The sequence below is a fragment of the Meles meles genome, chromosome 5 (genome assembly GCF_922984935.1).
Source record: "Meles meles chromosome 5, mMelMel3.1 paternal haplotype, whole genome shotgun sequence".
Classification (NCBI taxonomy): Eukaryota; Metazoa; Chordata; class Mammalia; order Carnivora; family Mustelidae; genus Meles; species Meles meles.
In genome coordinates this window covers 130901912-130922406 of record NC_060070.1, presented here as the reverse complement: position 1 = coordinate 130922406, position 20495 = coordinate 130901912, and the positions used below count along the sequence as shown (strand labels likewise).

The following is a 20495-nucleotide window of genomic DNA, read 5'->3' as shown; positions in this document are numbered from 1 at the left end:
CTCTCCTCTCCCTGCCCTGAAGTGGTGACAGACATGAAACTGTGTGCTGGTTAAGTGCTCTGACAAAGTTAGGAACAGACAATAAATAAGGCAAAAATAAATAAATAAATAAATAAATAAATAAATAAAATAAGGCAAAAAAGTGGAAAAGTCCCTACTTCAACTTAGAGGATTGGAAAGGCTCATATAGAGTATGTATTTCCCCTGAGGCTTGAAGTTGGATAAGTTATTTTTAGGGGATGAGGAAGGAGAGGAGGCAAGTAAGGCCAGGATGGTCTGTGAACAAAGGCAGAGAGATACATAACATGGCACACCCTTCAGCTGACTGCCAAGTGTGGAATGGGGGAGGTTACAGAGACCCTGAGGGGGTGGGCAAACTGCTCAAGACCGCAGAGTTCATCAGAGAGGAACCCAACAAAAGGATAAAGATTTTAAGCACCGAGAATAACATGATCAGATTTGTTTTCAAAAAGATCACTCTGGTGGGGCGCCTGGGTGGCTCAGTGGGTTAAAGCCTCTGCCTTTAGCTCAGGTCATGATCCCAGGGTCCTGGGATCAAGCCCCGCATCGGGCTCTCTGCTCAGCAGGGAGCCTGCTTCCTCCTCTCTCTCTGCCTGCTTGTGTTCTCTGTCAAATAAATAAATAAATCTTAAAAAAAAAAAAAAAAAAAAGATCACTCTGGTAAGCAGTCCAGAAGCTGGATGGGAGGGCAGAGAAAGAAAATGCTTCCAAGAACAGAGGAAGAGGGCCTAAATATGATCTATCATAAAAACAGATTCATTATACTAGACAAACATTTTTAATTTCCTTCCTCTTGTTCATAACCTCATTGTGTTTTATTCAGGAATTGGCCACCAGCAAAGAGAAATTATTTTTAGTGTTTTAAATATTCACAACTCCTAGTACCACCCAGTATTCAGCTTGTTTACAAGAAGACAATCATTTAACGTAGCACAGTTAAAAGGGACTTACCCTCTCTGTTACTTTATCAACTTCTATATACATGAAGTTGAGGTTTTGATCAAAATGTTGGTCTTTGAATACACCTTTCCGAATCATCTGGCAATAAAGCAAAATAAAACTTGGGTTTTGAACTATCACAAAACAGTCTGGCCTACCAATAATTTAATACATAACAAGTCACAAGTAAGACTTATTTAGTCTCTCTGGATTTCTCTTCTCATTTAAGGAATCTCTTAGATTCCTTGCTCTGGAGGGTTTAACATATTTGAAAAGCTAATATTAATGCTGTGCCTGAAACTACTTAATAACCTGAAATTATATTTTCCCAGGCAATGACTTAAACCAATTATAATATCACATGATGCTTTCACTACTCAAAACTGAGACTCAAATATGAAATCATTTGTTCTTAGGAAAAATAATACACATTTGAGGCCTTTTCTCTTGGCAGTTTAAGAAACCCGATGATGTTTTATAAACTATGTTCCAAGAGCCCTGAAATGATACAGGTCAGACCTTGTTAAAACAAATACCAACATAACTAATTTCTGTGTAACTTATTCTAAACAAGTCCAACATGAGAGAATTTGGACAGTACCTAAAAAACACAATGGCTTCTGACTTACATGGGGCAAAATCTGTACTCGCTCAGAAATTCAGCAAATAAGCTAAAATTATCAAAGTTTAAGATATGGCCCTGAGACAGGTTTATAAATGGCTGAAGTTTCTGCTTCATTTCTGAAACTAATTATTGTACCTGAAGCATTAAGGGTAAGTTTTATGTTAGAAAGAGGTCAATTTTAAGTGAGTTTTTCTTGGTACCTTCCCCAAATAACTTTCAATCTTTAATAAACTGATTGCCATCAAGTTCCTTTTCCAATATTCACCCCGTCATTCTCTGACAACTGAGCCCTTCTTCACATCTGAACTAACCTGACCTGCATCTTTTTTCATTCCACCTCTCAAGCATGTTTGGTGCTGTTACCAATAACGGTGTGCTCCCAAGGCTGCTTCTCTGCCCATCATTAAAGGATAATAAATGGAACAAGGGAAGAACAAAGACATGAAACAGTCATATATACATGTATGGTGCTTAACAAATTTATGCTCATTAATCTCTCTTCCTCAACTCCACTTCTACTCTAAACTGTAGGACCCTACCCTCCTGCTTAACAGAGTAAAGAAAAGCAAAGAGACATTAGAGGTGAACAGGAAAATGGAGTTCTCTTAATCACTTTTGATAGCTCTTGGATGATTAGAACCACTATTTTTAAATAGCAGAAATGAAAAAGAACTAAGCAGTCACAGTAACCATACACCTGCCTTTCTGAAATGGTTTTATGCCATTAGTGATGAGTAAAGTGTCAGCAATCCACTGGTCTATAGTAAGCTATTGCTAAGACCTTGAAAAACAACCAAACAAACAACCAATAAATAGCTCATGTTAATGTCCTACCTTATTTGGCATCTTTCCTTTGAGATCCATGGCGAGCTTCAACATATGGTTATTGGTTTTGCCAGGAAATAAAATTTTTCCAGTGTAGAGTTCATATAAGGTACAACCTACAGACCACATATCTATACCATAATCATAGCTTTTACCTATAACTGAAAACAAAACTGAAGTTTAATAGACAATGACAGAAACAATCAACTATTTTCGTTAATAAGGGGTTACTTTAGCTTGGCCTACATAACTGCAATCTTAATACCTCACTTTGGCATTAGCTTCATGTTTTTTCCCCACTAATTCTTAACAGACTCTTAAAAAATGAGGGAATGAGAAAGGAATTGAAAGGGCGGGGGGGGTGGGGGCAGAAGGAAATGTATATTTCTTTTCTGATTTCACCTTTGGTGGAGATGCTAACCAGCCTCAACCAAGGCAACAGGAAGAGCAAAAAACAAAGGTCCCATACAATCCATAAATTTGATAATCAGACCTTGAGTAATCAAGAGCAGTCTTCTAAAGCCGAGGATTTTCCACAACTGTTTTGCTACTCTTGCCAGACATGATCAAGACTCCTGTCACAACTACCACCATTCCACCTGAGGAGGATGAACTTGCTACGGTTCCCTTCCTCATCAATGACCTCGTGCAGCTGCTGAAGTGCGATGGAAAACAGTACTTAGACATTAAATATGCTGTTTCCACTGTGTATGATGGCCCAGGTCAAAAAACATTTGAAGAAACTTACTGATTTCAGGAGCACGATAAAATCTACTGACAAGATAAGGTGTTATGTCATTATCCGCAACATGTGAAGCTGACCCAAAATCGCAGAGCTTTAAAATAGTTTTTGATTCATTAACCTGCAAAACATTTTATCATGGAAGTTTAATTCATGCCAGAAATAATTAAGGCAAGTAATCAGATAAAAATAATTGGCTTTGAGAAGTTACTTCCAATACTGAAAACAAAGTTACCCGTTTTATAATTCCTTTTCTAATTATCTTATAATTCAATTTCCTATTTACAAAAAATGAAGAGCTATCAAATATTTGAATATAATTAGTAAAAGAACTTTTCTCAGTAATGAAATATGGGATAATACCAAGTACATTCAATTTTAACCAATGTTACTCTGAAAAGGGGGGTAGAGAAAAATCTCATTGAAGCAAAGCATCTTCTAAAAATCCCCAGAATACCTGAATAAAGTTGAGTTGCTATTTAAAGGAACATGAAGATAATTCATTAATAAGCAATCAGACTTAGATTAACTTTCAACTGACTGAAGGTAACTTTCAGTTGCCAGAAAATTATGACAGCAATGAAAGCAGAGGATGATTCAGATTAAATCTGGACAAAAACAGAATAAAAACATTCTTCATCCGTAGCTGCTAGACCATCCCAAATTTAGCAATCACTTCAAGTCTAAAAAAATATTAAATCCCTTAAATATGAAGAAGGTATTAGTCAAGAAAATGTTAAAATACATTTGGCACAACTGATAAATATGAACTCTATATTAGTTATTTGTTTCTTTTTTCCTTTGTAAATACTTCAACATACACAGTAACAGTGACATCTGCTGAGAAAGGCTGGAGTTGCTCCCATGGCTGCTGCCACTCATGAGTCAGAAGCATGTTCAGGATTAACAAGTGAAGGTAATTCATATTCCAGAGTCCCTTCCCCCCTTCAAAAGAGACACACACAAATTCCGAGTTGGGACTTGAACTTGGCCTATCGTTCCCACCCCAAAGAAACATAACATTTTAAATAAATAGCCTTAGGCACTTTCTACTGGGATATCATAAAGTCTGGTCAGTGTTACAGATTGGCCCATTACAGATGATATCCATGGAATTAAGCTATTAATGGAAATGATTATTTCTCACTCCCATATCCATAACCATTCTCTTCTCCTGGAGGACCAGGAAAATCAGTTATCTTCAAATGCAAAAGTACTTTTGAAGCTTTTTAAGGTATAAACTGCATTCAGCTACTTAAGGATGAAGTTTAAAACCCAGAGAAATCCTGGGACAATTTTAAAATTAGAACCTATGAGTAGGACTCTTGGGCTGGCTAAAATGCCTTTAACAATTGCTGGGTATCCATACTTATACGCACTCCATCAGTTTGACTAGACAACATCTATCCTCCCTGAGGAACATGGTACTCCTTACCACACTGATGGTTGATTCTGGGCTAAAAGGTTTGGATTTTCATTCACAAACAGCTCCCTCTAGTTTCTGATGTCTACTTTCCCCCTTTCTCAGGAAGGAGACAACATTCAGTGTCTGAAGTTCATGTGTAAACCTATACTAGCATAGCATTAACTTAAGGAAAACAAAGTTTTAAAAACAAGAGCTCCTAAGATTCTGGCAACTGTCTTATTCTTTAACATCTATGATGGTTACACAGATGTTCACTGCATAGTTACCTTTAAATTTTACATATTGTATACATGCTTTGATACAGATGATACATTTCACAATTTAAAAGAAATAAAATTGAGGTAAAAATTAACTATGAAGCTGACTAGACAAATCTACAATTCATTCGTAACATGAAGTCGACAATTCATTTATTTCACTGTAATTATTAGCTCCTCTACACCCAAGTTATATTAGATGTGTAACAGATTGTGAAGTCAAATAAAATCTATTACAACACCATGTTTCCTAACTAATGTGGTCATCTGGAAGGAAATATTTTAAGGTATTAAAAAAGAAGAAAAATCTGAATAAGAGCTAAGCTATTGATGAGGTGTCCTTAATGAACTTTAATGGGGTCATAATCTTTTAAAAGGGTAGAATACGGGGTACCTGGGTGGCTCAAGGCAGTTAAGCATCTGCCTTCGGCTCAGGTCATGATCTCAGGATCCTGGGATCGAGCCCCACGTTGGGCTCCTTACTCAGTGGAGAGTCTGCTTCTCCCTCTCCTGCTGCCCCTCCCCGCCGTTTGTACTCTGTCTTAAATAAATAAAATCTTAAAAAAAAAAAAAAAGTTTAGTGGGGCCTGGGTGGCTCAGAGGCTTAAACATCTGCCTTTGGCTTGGATCATGATCTCAGGGTCCTGGGATTGAGCCCTGCATCCGGCTCTCTGCTTGGTGAGAAGCCTGCTGCCCCTTCTCTGTCTGCCTCTCTGCCTACTTATACTGTCAAATAAAGAAAAAAAATCTTAAAAAAAGTGTAGAATGTTATCAGCAGACAAGCTAGGAATTCCCCAAGTTGTGAACATACCCCCAATTCTGAATACCTCAGAACAGGGTTAAAGAAATGGGGCCAGGGAAGGAAGTGGTATGTATGCATTGTGTGCATTCATCATTCCCCTATGAAAAGGTATTATTTCTAAATTTAAAAAACACAAACCCTGTGAAAGTTGCGTATTACCACTCCAGAAATCTTTAGTTAAGAGGTGAAGAATGTGAAAGGAACACCTTTCAACTTACCACCTAATCACAGCTGAGCTCTTCTGTCTTTGGGCCATTCCTGGGCACCTATAAAAACACTACTCTATACAACTATTTAAGAGATAATTCCTTTAAATGTCTCTAAGCCTGTGAGACCACAAATCAGAGAACAAAGAGCTGGGAACACTATTTTAAATCAGCAAGATGTGCATTTTTTTGTGTTTAGGTACCAGAGGAAGCCCATCATTACTATATTAAGGCCCTCTTGGGATTTGTGTGTACTCTAAATCCATCAATCTAAAGGATAAAACTGAGATAATAGCCTATTTCCTCTTTCTTTGTACTTTACTATAAAATTTCACAGACTGATTTCTAAGAAAATAAACACTGGCTAAGTCCTTTGTAATGGGTAATATGCTGAGTTATTCTTTTAAGACATCATTTCTAGAATAATACAGTGGTTATCACATTACTTGTAACCTATATGGATGTACAAGGCAGCCTGATTGTTTAACTTACCAGGATATTGTCTGGCTTGATATCTGCATGTAGGATATTGCATCTTTTAAGGAGTTTTAATGCCAAGAACAACTGCTGACTGTAGGATCTTACAGCTTTAATATGAAGACCAACATCCTTACCATATTTTTTTAACACCTCTCGTAAATTCATACTTTTAGGAGAGAAAAAAAAACCCACAAAATTAGGGGTTAAAATGCAAAATGGAAATAAAAAAGGCAAAAACATGTTCAAGCATAAAGTAAAATCAAATCCAAAATATTAACTAAAATGAAAGTATCTGTTCATGAGCCCTCCCAGATGTTTAACAAATTATTCTACACTGAAATGAAAGCACATGAACCTGTGTGTATGTAACACAATTTTCTAATAAAACTCAATTTTCAAAATAAATGGAAGGGAAGACATACAGTGGTAAAGTTCCAATTGATTTTAGAATGGGTTTACATTTCAAAGTCCAAAACTGAAGCCATACTTTTGAAGATCAAAACTGTATTTCTACTTCACTACTCCCATTTCTTTTCATTACACTGTGATCCTTCCTTGAAGTATTTAACTTTCAGAGAATCTCTTGTTGAGCTGAAGGCTACATTAGGTTAGTGTCTGACACACAACATATGGTCAATTACTGTCTACATTAATGATTGTCACAAAGCTAGTTCTTAACCAAAAGTAAACGACAAAACCAGAGCTAACTAGTAAAAATAAACACACAGAAATTTCTCATGCTGTTTATCTGAATTTTTAGTAATGTAAGGGTTGACAGTGTACCTTAGAGGCTCAAATACGAGACAGAGATGCTGTTTGTGATAAAAGTGTCTGAAGAGTCGCAAACAATGAAATTTGTCATCAGGATCAGCATCATTAAGTTTTTTCAGGAATTCTAGTTCTTTTAAGCCAGTTTTTTGCCTGAAAAGAAAATTAGTTCAAAACTGAATACATGGCGATTCACAGACCTGTACCCCTGGGGATAAAAATACATTATATGTTTATAAAAAAATAAAAAATTGGAAGGGGAGGCGAACCATAAGAGACTATGGACTCTGAAAAACAACCTGAGGGTTTTGAAGGGTCAGGGGTGGGAGGTTGGGGGAACAGGTGGTGCGTAATAGGGAGGGCACGTTTTGCATGGAGCACTGGGTGTTGTGCAAAAACAATGAATACTGTTATGCTGAAAAAATAAATTAATTAAAAAAAAAAACAAACTGAATACAGAAGCAAACTAAATAATATTTACTAGTTCCAGTCTGATGTATCATATAGATGGTAAGTAGCTCAGATTTTTTAAGTACTAACAGTAAACCTGTTGAGGAATGACAATTCTGTATGTCACAATAAAGTCACATTGTGACAAAAATAATGTCACAATGACATTGTATGTCACAATACTTTATACTTAGTCAAATACTGTTCCCCCGGAGCTTATTTCCACAATAATTAACAGAAAGAAATACTGCAGGAATAAACCCACCTTGCCTGAAGGGTATTCAATCTTGAACATTTTTTTTTTTCTTTCCAGGGAGAGGGGAGGGGAGGAGGGAGAATCCTAAGCGGGTTCCACACCCAGCTTGGAGCCAGACATTGGGCTTGATGTCACAACCCTGAGATCATGACCTGAGCTGAAATTAAGAGTCTGATGCTTAAATGACTAAGCCACGCAGGTGCCCCCAATTTTACCTATTTTTATTTCAAAGACGTCTTGATGTAAATGCTATTTTAACAAAAATGGAACCACACTATATACGAGTCTAAGAACAGATGCCTTACCTAATATTAGCATTTGGTTTTCCTCTAGAATTTGAGTTATCATTTGTCAAATAGGCCATATTTTTAAAATGGCTTTAAAAATATTTTCTAAGCCTATGGTAGCTGAAGATGTTAATATATATCTGTAATATAACAGTTCTTTTCAGTGTTTTAAAGCTGATGGCAAGTTAACTTTAACATCGGCTCAGTGTGTGGTATAGACTGCTTATTAAAACCTATGGGTTTGGCAATTACCTCTATTATACAAAATAAAAAAAGGCAATAGATTCACTACCAGCCTTCTGTCATTTTATAAATGCAATAGTTTTACAGATTGTGTTACTTTTTTAAAATGTTCACTTGTGAATACCTGTGTTTTTAGGTTTCATTACATAGGTCTTCTGAACTTACATGAGCTCATTGTTTCTGATGATTTTTACAGCCACTTCTTGGTTGGCTCTTGCATTATCTCTGGCTCGTACAACATTACTGAAGACACCCTGGCCAGTGTAGCCATACACATTGTAACGCTTATCTAGGACTTCACCTATGTTCACACCTAAAAAAGTAAATTAAAAAATGGGAATTTCGACCATAATAAATACTTAACAAAACTATGAGATATACATAATAAAGCATAAAGAAACACAGTGCAGTCACTTTAAAAAAGTGTCAAATCTCTAGTGTGTGCCTGGTTTCCTAGACACCACAGAGAATCAAAGATGAGCCGCCATCAGTCACTCTTTCATAATGTGGTTCAAGCTGCATGCCCACTTCCTATTAACTGCTGAGGATTTTAACATTGAGTAGGGAAGAAATGTGCTCACTGAAGGGTTTCCAACTGTAGTCCTGAATGACAAATACTGCATGACTGGCATCCCAAGTTCCTTGTGTGTCGTTTTTCTTGGTTTCAGATCAAGACGAGGAAGTGACGTTCCCCCTTCCTCCTGGAGGATTATCTCATGGCTGAAAACAACTTTGAATAGATTTAGGTTGCACATCAAGTCTTTACCTCACTTCTATGCATGAAGCTCCTGAGCTGCTTACTGGAATACAACATGGGTTCACGCAGCTATTAGATGTGCCATCCATTTTAAGTGATGGCACTGTGATGTGACTTTCAGAGTTCTTCAATGTGTGACTGCATCAAGCAACATACTTCTAAAAAATGTTGTAACAAACCTAAAATTAATCAGAACTGTGAACTTACGGTAATAGCCCTCTGCATCTGTCCAGTTATCCCTGAGGTTGGGATTCTCTTTGAAATCCTTTCCAATGCCAGCAGCCCGAAGACGAGCACTCTGAAATGAAGGAGGCAACAAAAGCTATTTACCTACTGATCAGGCAGACATTTAAAGCACTTCCTTTAAAACCCAAATGGGGAAAACCAGCTATAATTTAATAAAAACATTTTAGCCAAAATAAGACTCTTACCATCACCTATGTAAATGCAATGTAGCTGGAAACACAATTAGCAAAGTCTCACATCACAATGATGCTCAGGAAAAAAATTAACAAAGTTATCTTCAAAAACTCTTATGACGAGGGGATTATAAATGAAAATAAAAACTCAAAATCCAGCTCTGGTTTTCTACAGCTATTAACAGACAAAGGAGGGGGGCGCCTGGGTGGCTCAGTGGGTTAAAGCCTCTGCCTTTGGCTCAGGTCATGATGCCAGGGTCCTGGGATCGAGCCCCACATCGGGCTCTCTGCTCCGCGGGGAGCCTGCTTCCTCCTCTCTCTCTGCCTGCCTCTCTGCCTGCTTGTGATCTCTGTCAAATAAATAAATAAATCTTAAAAAAACAAAAAAACAAAAAAACAAAAAAACCAGACAAAGGAGGACAAAAATTACAGATGGGCATTCGGTTAACAGTATTCAACTCTCCTACCAATTTTCACATTTCTTTTACTGCCTTGTCCATGGAACACCCCCGATTTCTCTTCACATATATGCTGCACTAACAGTTCGTGTGGGAAATTAAGAGTATCTGGCACTTCTGAAGAGTATGATGCACCATCTTCCATGATACCCGGCAGACCCTTCCAGGTCCAAGCAAATGATATGCATGGATACTTTCACTGGCTTAATCATTTTATTCTCTCTTAACCTAAGCTTCGTTTTGACGTTCCTGCTGCAAAGTACAGGTACATTACTTAAGCCAATGACCAATGTCTTCAGGGTCCTGGACACAGACTGCTTAATCTTACTCTATTTTTAATTTCTCTATTTTACGTCCACTTTCCCTTGGTAAAGCTTCCCTATTTCTCATGTTCTCTTGAATTTATAATGAAAATGGTCTCATACTTATAAAATATGTTTTTAAGATTTTTTCAAGAAAAGTCACTAATAGCTAAAAAACCAAAATTTCTTAATCACTTCCTTGTAATAACATTCCCAGCTTTTCAGTGAATGTACTAGGATCCAAATCCCAAGTTCTCAATCACCCATAGTATCGAAGTCCAAAGTGGACTCTGTTCTAATACAGGCCTGGAAATTACTGACATCACCTTGTTTCAGCTAACTATGAACCACAACCTTCCCCCAACCCCAGTTTGTAAAACCAAAAAAAAAGTTGTTTCAAAAAAATACACGCTTAAGTCATTTGGTGTTTAACTTTCCTGAAGCTCTTGAATTGCTCTGCCATACTTGTTTTTAAAATCTTGACCTAATTTTAGACTTAAGAGAAACGTTGCAAAACTAGTACAAAGAGTTTCCAGATACCCTCAGACTGTCCAAGTGTTAACATGTATTAATTTGCTTTATCCTTTTTTCTCTTTTTGTACAACACAAACGCATACTTATTATACATATATATATGTATGTTTTTCTTATAATACAGATTTATTTGACACAGAGAGAGAAGGAGAAAGCAAGCACAAGCAGGGGATGCAGCAGGCTCCCCACTGAGCAAGGAGCCTGCTGTGGGGCTTAATTCCAGGACCCAGGGATCATTGACCTGAGCCAAAGGCAGTCGCTTCATCAACTAAGCCACCCAAGTGCCCCTATTATATATTTTGTCTAAGAGTTATGTTTTTAGGATTTAAAATTACTTACATCAAAATAGGCAGCAAACATATCATCAGATTCTGTAAACATATCAGGTGCCAAGAGCTTTTTCTGAGATGAACCTTAATGGAAATTGACAGTAATAATTTGAAAAAGAGATATAAATTAAAACATAAATAAGTCATCAATGTAGTATCACTAGCAATTCAAACTTGTACATGTTTTTCATTAATACACAACTTAAAGTCACTTTGTATTACTTAGTATGTATGAAGTTATGCATTTTTTACTAAAAGGATGCATTTTAGAAAGTTGAAAGGCTTAATGACAGTACTTTCTCCACTGTTTTCCTCCAATATTTAAATTAATATGCTAAAAGCTAAATGATGACTATGTATTAAAATCAAAGTTCTTCTTTAAAAAATTCTATTTCCAAATTGCAACTTAAATCTCAAAAGGTTAATAACCCCACTATAGATCTAGATCTCTATGTATCCCCCAAAAAGTCCAATAACCCTGAGAAAATCTGGGCAAAATAAAAGGGACTCCTTAAAAGGAATATAATGGCTTTAAGTATATGAACATACATCCAATTTCACTTACAGTAAGGGAAATGCAAATTAAAATTACAACAAAATACCCTTTCTCTTTTGAGATGGGCTAAAAAACCCAAAAAGTAGGACAATATCCTGGTAACAAGGCCCTGATAAGCAAGTACTCAGACATTACTTGCAGGGGGCAAAAACTGTGCAAGCCTTACAGAGTAAGGAAACACAGCACAATTATATTCTTTTGACCCAGCAACCTCACTTCTAGGCAATGATTTCAAAGACACAGTGGTTAAGCATTTAAAAAATGAGCACAATGCCACTATAATTAACGTTCCAATGAATAATCAACAACTGGATACAACCCAAACATCCACCATTAGAAGACACAGTTCGAATAAACCTTGGCACAGTCATCACACTGGAATAGCACATAACTGTAAAAAGGAATGAAGATCTTTTGATACCAGTAAGTGTGCATATTTCTGTGAGTGCTTGTGTAGGCAAAATACACACACATGTGAAAGACATTTTAATAATCAAACAGAAGATACTAAAAATCAAAAGCAAATAACCTAAATCTAGCGAATGTGTGGTGTAAGCATACAGAGGTATTTCCAATGACTTTACACCTTGGAATGTACCCCAAGAATAAAAAGAATTATTAAATTTTCAATTTGCATTCACTACATTCAATATTGGTGATCATACTGATAACTATGTAAAAAAGAGCTTCAAAATAACCTAAATAATCATGTTATTAAGAATCACATTTTTCACTATAAAAAAACTAAAAAATCAAGGTTAAAACCCCTATAATCTCAAGTTTGAAATGGTAATTTTTCAGTATGAACCTCCCCTTTCCAAAAATGTATGTATGTCCTAGCTTTGTCCACTGAAAAGTCCCATGAATAATGAGCACTCCTAAGTGCTTTGTGAAGTCTAAATGGCATTTGCTATTAAATGGAACCACGGTTCCTTGGAGCAATGGCTCTTTCTGTTCTGGAACATGATAATGTGTAAGGTGATCCTGTGATAACTTCCAATGTAGAACGGGAGTTTGCAAACTACAGAGTGGAGCAAATCTGGTCCCCTGCTTATTTTTATATGGCCCATTTTTACAGTTTTAAAGGTTTTTAGGGAAAAACAAGAGAATCCTTTGTGGCATGTGAAAATTATATGAAATTTTAAATTTTGGTGTTCACACAGTTTTCTTGGGAACACAGCCGCTTCTGCATTACAACAGCAGAGTTCACTAGTTGGAACACAAAAAAAACGCATAAATTACAAAAGCCTAAATACACCTGACCTTAGTTGCTAACCAGTCTTAGAAAGAAACACATTAATAAGTATATTAATACCAATATGTCCTGTAGGGTTTGGATCAAAAAGACACTGGAAACCAACTTAAAAAGGCTCCCTCCCTCTCCATCTCAGTTGCAGAGAGAATTTAAGTACATGATACCAAATAATAAAAACCTGACAAAAACCACCCCAATCTCACCGGTCCACCTCCAGAGGTTGTTAATGTACCAATTCTATTCTATGGTAAGTATTAGTCAATAAAAGAAAACAACCAAGCATTTATCCCGACTTTCCTGTACAAACTGTAATTCCCAGGTATCCAAAGAATGGAAACCTCTTCTTTTACGGAATTACAGCTAATAACTCAAAAAGAATTACGGAAATTAAAGAATTGCCACTTTGGAGTGTGCCCACGTGCCCTCACCCTCCATGAAAAACAGTGGATCTAAGGAATGATCACCAATGGCTGCTGAAACTGCCAGGTGAACAGCTGAAGGGCAACTTCATGTTGGACAGATGTGATTATTTTACCTAAACACACAATCTCAATCTCAATCAAAATAGGACAAGCACAAACCACGATACACCACCTGATGCAATGCAAGTACACACCATTACTGAGGCAGTATTCTTGCCCCCCCAAAATTAACTTAAATCTACTCAGGTCTCTAACACTTCTATTAGTTTTCAAGAAACACAGAGGATAGAGAAAACAAGATAAATGAAACAAGAACGTGGCAAAATCAGATTGGAAAGAAAAAGTTTATAGGACACATGGCCTCAGTATCACCACAAGAAAATGGAAATCGGGGGAGGGAAGGATGAGAATAACTATTAAAGACTGAGAGATTAAGAAATATGTGCATTTGGGGTGCCTGGGTGGCTCAGTGGGTTAAAGCCTCTGCATTTGGCTCAGGTCATGATCCCAGGGTCCTGGGATCGAGCCCCCTATGGGGCTCTCTGCTAAGCAGTAAGCCTGCTTTCCCGCCCCCACCCTCTGCCTACTTGTGATCTCTGTCAATAAATAAATAAAATCTTAAGAGATATGTGCATCTTACTTGGATTTTGATTCAAACCAACCAACTGTAATTAGAAAGACTTAAAAATGACCAATTCTTTAGATATAATGTTTTTTATTTTTATTTTTTAAAGATTTTGTTTACTTAGAAAGCACGAGCAGGGGGAGGCAGAGAGGAAGAAAGAGAAGCTTCAAGCAGACTCCATGCTGAGCATGGAGCCTGAAATGGGGCTCAGTCCCAGGACCCTGAGATCATGACTTGAGCCGAAATTATGAGCTGGACAGTTACCAGACTGAGCCACCCAGGTGCCCAAGTAATGCTTTTTTTTTTAAAGTCCTTATCTAGAAGAGATATATATACAATGAAGTATTTACAGATGAAATCAATCAAATCATGGCTGGGATTTGCTTTAAATTACTCTAGCAAGCAAAACAGAAGGAAATGACATTTTCTTTATTTTTTAAAGTGCGCTCTATGCCCAACACTGGGCTTGAACTCATAAACCTGAGATCAAGAGTCGCATGCTCTTACTGATTCAGTATAACACTGTTTAGATTATACAAACTAACTGAAAACATTTATGAAGGACATTCACTGGGACACATTTAATACTGTATTACCCTAAGAATTAGTAGGGGCAAAATTTCTAATCCCTTTCACTTTTACCCATCCCCAATCTCTTTCATTATTTACAGAGCTAAAAATTCAGTGAGAAGCATACCAAAACAAAAATCCAACTTACCATTATTCTGTTCAACGGTCATTAGGTTATGCTTGGCTTTTACTGAGGCCTCAAATGTATCAACATTTTCCCGTTCATACTCTTTCACATCAGCAGCTACCCTTTCCAGAATGTCATCTGGAGAAGGTGACCGTGTACAGGTACTGCTCTGGGGGCTGCTTGGTTCAGATGGCACAGACATATTGCTATCTTCAGCAAGATATTTATATTTCTGTAACAACAATACAACATATTATTTTCATAAAATCTGATGCATATCTGCCAAGAAGTATTGCACTGAAAAGACTGTCAGTGGTAAAAATTTTTAAAAGGTTATTGATGTCTTGACTGAATCAGATCCACAATCCCTTACATTTATTTCCAAAATCCACAAAATTCTGAAAAAGTTTTTCAATGTTTGGTGCACATTCATTAGGTGACAAAACCTCACCTGAACAGATGTGATACTATTTGTAGTCTTATTTTTATCTCCCCCAGTGTGAACACAGTATGTCTCACTGTAGAAATACTAATGTGTTTGATAGTGGGGTGCTGTTCTAGACCCCACTGATGGGGCTAAGTAATATACATAGATGCACCGTATTACCTTTCTAAAATTCAAATAGTTCTGAGTTCTGAAGCACATCTGGCCCCAAGGGCTGGAGATAAGGGATTGTGGACCTGGGCAAGAACAAAAAAAGATTCAACCAAGTCTCTAGGGATATCAGTTTAGTAACAACAATTTCATCAGTGCCCCAGTGAAGTTTCTTTTGGAATTCCAGTTTTGCCCACATCCTCTGGTGACTCAAGTTTTCCTTTGCTCTGACCTACCAGTGCCTGATTTATGATCTGCTATGTATGTGTAGGTAAACTGGCACAAACTATTATTTTCTTTTGCCTGTTGTCTTCCTTATAGCATCTAAACATTTCTCACTTTTTCCAGAATGTGTTCTCAACTTTATCACTCACCTTCCCATTATCAGGAGAAGGTGTTACACTTTACAGGGACTGCCATCCACAAAGGATCTAGTGGCCATGGCTCTATCTCAGGATGCCTGAGACATAATGGACAATCTTCCAAGGCAGGTAATCTTATTATTAAATGACCACACAAACAGCTATGTGTAATACCCTCTCCCCACTCCATTTTCTAAATCACTTACTTCTAAACTACTTTTAAAATTATTTTTGAGATGTTCCATTTAAGCAATCACATTTACACAAGAATTTGTACACAATATTTGTTTTTTTAGACATTAAAATGGTTTTTCTCCCCTCCACAAAGAAACAAGTACATATTTTTTTGCTACATGAAATTCCTCCAATTTATTCTATACTCATTTATGAGGATTTTCTTAAAAAAATTCAAATTTTGTCTTAATAAAAGGTTTATATCTTAATCCTATATATAACAAAAAGGACAACCATTTCAACTTAATAAACCATCTTTTCAAATCTCATAAAGGTAATTTCACATATACACTTCTTTAAGACTTCCTCAATTGCTACTACCACTGATTCTTTATTAAAGTAAAAACCCTTTTACTTGAAGAGTAATTATTTAAAAAGGATTACTCAACACTTTACTAATATCACATACCTGAACAATTGCCTGCCTCTGTATTCTTCTCTGTTCTATTAGGGCTTCTTCATCTTCTTCTTCTACATCAAAGTCTTCAAGGCTTTAAAATAAAATACACATATATATACATAATTAATCCAAACATCCCTAATTAGAAAGTCACAAACCATAACAGTTACACAGTATTAAAATAAAAACTAGAAAATGTAGGTCATCCACAAGTTCCAGCAAAAGTTTTAAGCCATCTTACTCTCTTTATAAACTCTCTCAGTTGCCTGGTTTAGAATCCTGACAAGTAATTTAACCCTCTATATCTCGTTTTTCTCCTCACTTGTTTCATGGCACCAAACTAGGGGAGAAAAGAAAGATCCTTAAGTTCAAAAAAGTGACCAGGGGCTCTACCATGACCTTGGTATTACTAAAGTCATTTCACCTAGCCAGGCTCAGTTTTAACCCCTAACAGAACAAGAGCGAGACACATAAAACCAGTACCTTCTCTGGGTCATAGAAAGCTATAGATCCTTGGAAAGCTATGGATCCTTTTTCTATAAAAAAATGCAGATGTAAATATTTGCATACAGTCCGACAGGGAATGTGGCTCTACCTCTAGACACTGGCCCTGACTGGTCCCAATTTCCTCCCGAAGGCCTCCAAATCTTTACAATCCCTCCCGACACAGCCTCTTTTATGATCTGCTGAATGTTCACTAGAGACCAGTAAGCAAACTGTACTCTAAAGGTATCAGGACCTATGTTCAACACCCTTCACTTAACTTGCATATCACACAGCTCTGACTGGGCTTTCATGACCTTAGTACTACTGACATTTTGACAATTCTTCGTTATGGGAGAGAGTGGTACCCTGTGCACTGGCAGATGTTGAACAGTATCTCTTATCTCTATCTACAAGATGACAACCAGAAATACCTTTAGATATTGCCAAAATGTCCTCAGAAATGCAAATTACCCCTAGCTGAGGATCACTGCTCTAAATTATCTTATTTTTTGAGATGTTCCAACCAGACAACTAAATTCACATTAAAAAATCTTCTCACTAGACACTGAACTGTTTCTGTATTTTCCACACTGCAATAGGCATTCCTAACAACAGACAGCCTCAACTGCAAAGTAGGTTACCATTTTCACAAACTGAAGTTTAAAAATTACTATATCCCACCATCCCCAACCACTGCAAAACTTGTAATCAAGATTGGTAGGGCTATCTAACAGATCTGTTATCCCTAATAAAAATGAAAAAGGGAAGGTTCACATTTACTCCAGCCAAAACTGAAACCTCTAAATTCAGAAAACCATGATCTCTGCCACATTACCTATAAAATATGCACAAAAAACAAACTTTTAGGGCACTTGGGTAGCTTAGTGGGTTAAGCCTCTGCCTTCGTCTCAGGTCATGATCTCAGGGTCTTGGGACTGAGGCCCGTATCGGGCTCTCTGCTCAACAGGAAGTCTGCTCCTCCCCCCGCCACCGGCCCCACCTGCCTGCCTGCCTGCGTACTTGTGATCTCTCTTTCTCTCTCTGTCAAATAAGTAAAATTTAAAAAATAAATAAATAAACTTTTAAATTCAGGACCTAATTAATAAATTCAGTACCCAGGTGGAAATTAAAAGATTTCCAGGTCCAATAGTATTTGTCTAAATTGGAAAAAGGAAAATGTGGGAAATTCCATTCTTACTTATCATCCGATGAAGATTCTTGTTCAACTTTCATTCCTTCAGAAAGACTTCCTTTAAATTTATCTTCCTTTACTTTACTTCTGCTCCTACGTCTACGACCACCCCGTGATCGAGACCGCCTTCTCAAGCGTGACCGGCTCCTCCGACCTCTGTCCCTATTTTGGGGGGGAGGGAGGGAATTATACATATATATATTTTAAAGACCAGTTAAAGGTAGAGAATCTGTGGATGTGTTGGGGGCAGTAGTATATAGGAACTTGTACTTTTGAAAAGCTCAAGTTTGCTGTGAACCTAAAACTGCTCTAAAAATGCAATCTTTTAAAAAGAGATTAATTAAAAATTTAAAGTTAAGTAACATATCAGAAAGATCAGGGGTAATCAGCTTCACTGAAGATAACTAAAACACAGCTATTGTTCTTACTGGACTGCAAAGGGGCACAGAAGAACTTTGGGGGCAATGGAAATGTTCTTGATTATGGTGATTATGTGCTTGTCAAAACTCATATAACTTTACACCAAAAAGGGTGATTTTATGTGAATGTTTAAATAAAGCCGAATTTAAGAAGAGATCACTGGTAATAAGATATAGAAAAGATAAACATGACAAAAATTCCAAGTCTAATTAATATGGCTTTCAGACGTTTTTTAAGTGCATTGAGGTCTTGCCTCATGTCTAACAAAAACTGGTATCATGGCTCAAGCGTTAAAGGTGAAGTTTATGTTGGAAAGATGCTATGGAACTCCAAAGAGAAAAGGCTGCTAAGTCTACAAAGAATTGGCAAACTCCCAGTTAATGTCACATCTGACTACCACGCTATGTCACATTTCTCAAGAAACCTTACTAAAATAACATGAAAAGAACAACTGAAAAGAAAATCCTCAGGCAAAGAGAATGCGAAGATCTATGACAACAGAAATGTTAACAAAATCTTGATGTGTGAACTGGACAGAATAGTAACAAATCAAATTTAAATATTAATCCAATAGGAACAGACAAGTAAGTAAGAAACCAGTAAATGCATGCCACAAAACCCAAGAAAGCCTCAGGAATGGGAGACAACATTCTGTTGGATGCAGCGTGAAGTAAAAACTAAAAGAACTGGTTGAAAGTCTTAGGAACAGCTTGCCTCTGTACAGTCCCATTCCTTACTCAGCAGAAAATGCCAAACATTCCCCTTCACGTTCTGGCATAATACTTAAGATTTATTTTATAGAGAGGTGTAGGTTGTTATAAAAACTGACCCAAGGTAGCAGGGAGGCAGAGTACTGAACATTAAAGGATTAAGGGGAAGTCTACATTATGCAGAACCACAACTCTCCCAGCAGCCATGTCAATATTCTCCAGCAGATGAGAGAATTCTGGAAAACTGATAGCCCAAAAGAATAGGGCTACAGTCACTGATATGCTAAAGAGATTTAGTTACACTGAAGTGATATCCAAGAATACACAAATTCTACATTCTCAGAATGGAAGAAAGCTTCCATTCAGCTTTCACAGTGGCTAAGTTTTAAATGAGAATAGGCAACAAGAAGGATCTAGCTGTTTATGAGTAAAGTGCTCAAATGAAAAAGGTAAAGGAACAAAAGAAATATGGGAAGAAACAAAGCATAGGTAAGGTAAAACTTAATAGTTTAAGAACAAAAATTCTATAAAATAAACTCATTATCACCTTTGACCCAAGAGATGTTACTTACGTGAGTAAAATGACATAAAAAAATTAAACAGCCAACAAGTCTTAGAAATAAAAAATAAATATGTATAATGAGCACAGGGGGGAAAAAAATCAATAGAAAGATAAGAAAGGGTGAATGGGAAAATCTCCTAGACTGAAAGTGGAACAAAAGGACAAGCATGAAAGAGGACTGTGTGTGGGGGGAAATCAATGGAACAATACAGAAGGTTCAGTGAAAGGGAGAGTGCAAATAGGCAAGAAAGCAAACCAAAACCAAAACAAAAGAAATAAAATTTCCCAGAATAGGCAGCCATAATATTCTGGCTTTAAAGGGCCTATGTAGTGCCCAACAAAATTAATGGAAAGAAAAGAGCCATGCACCAAGGCATGTTATAGTGGAATTCAAGAACACAGGACATTTATTATAAAGAGAGGGAGAGAGAAAAAGCAAGTCCTTTAAGAAATGCCCAGGCATCAGAACAGGACTTCTCACTAGCAGTATTGGAAACTAGAAATCAGTGAAGTAACAATTTCAAAATTCTTAAGAAAAAATTATTTCAACTTGCAATTCTACTCCTTGACAAATCATATCAGCAATGGGGACTTAAAAAAGGGGGGGCTTCTGAAAAACAAAGGTCCCCCAAAATATCCTTTTCATAGGAAGCTACTGGAGATGCGTTAACAAAGCAAGGAAGTAAAACCTGATGATGCTGGACACAGGAAAGGGAATCACAAAATAAGACAGAAACAAGGGAATATCCGGAGGACAGAAAAGGGAAAATAAATTCTACAGTAATTGTATAAGCAGGCCCATTAGTCAGTTTGGAGCCAGAAGGTCAGGAGCATTAGGAGTAAGGTCTTTCCT

General features: G+C 37.0%; 1 protein-coding gene across 13 annotated transcripts in view; it reads right to left on the bottom strand.

The window, feature by feature from the left end:
* PRPF4B (pre-mRNA processing factor 4B) overlaps positions 1-20495 on the bottom strand; it is a 38702-nt gene that overhangs the window by 5297 nt on the left and 12910 nt on the right. For 12 of the 13 annotated variants that reach the window (XR_006818278.1, XR_006818280.1, XR_006818282.1 and 9 more), the window contains exons 4-14: positions 17957-18112; positions 16282-16363; positions 14703-14913; positions 11137-11210; positions 9292-9382; positions 8493-8640; positions 7107-7244; positions 6336-6489; positions 3159-3273; positions 2420-2571; positions 973-1059 (exon numbers count right to left, since the gene is read on the bottom strand). Coding sequence is in view for 2 of the 13 variants with exons in the window: in XM_046004562.1 (XP_045860518.1) it covers positions 973-1059; positions 2420-2571; positions 3159-3273; positions 6336-6489; positions 7107-7244; positions 8493-8640; positions 9292-9382; positions 11137-11210; positions 14703-14913; positions 16282-16363; positions 17957-18112 (1408 nt within the window). In the remaining 11 variants the exon portion in view is untranslated. Of the gene's footprint in view, positions 1-972; positions 1060-2419; positions 3066-3158; positions 3274-6335; positions 6490-7106; positions 7245-8492; positions 8641-9291; positions 9383-11136; positions 11211-14702; positions 14914-16281; positions 16364-17956; positions 18113-20495 lie in introns of those variants that run through there. The other variant, XM_046004564.1, reaches the window with a different exon arrangement.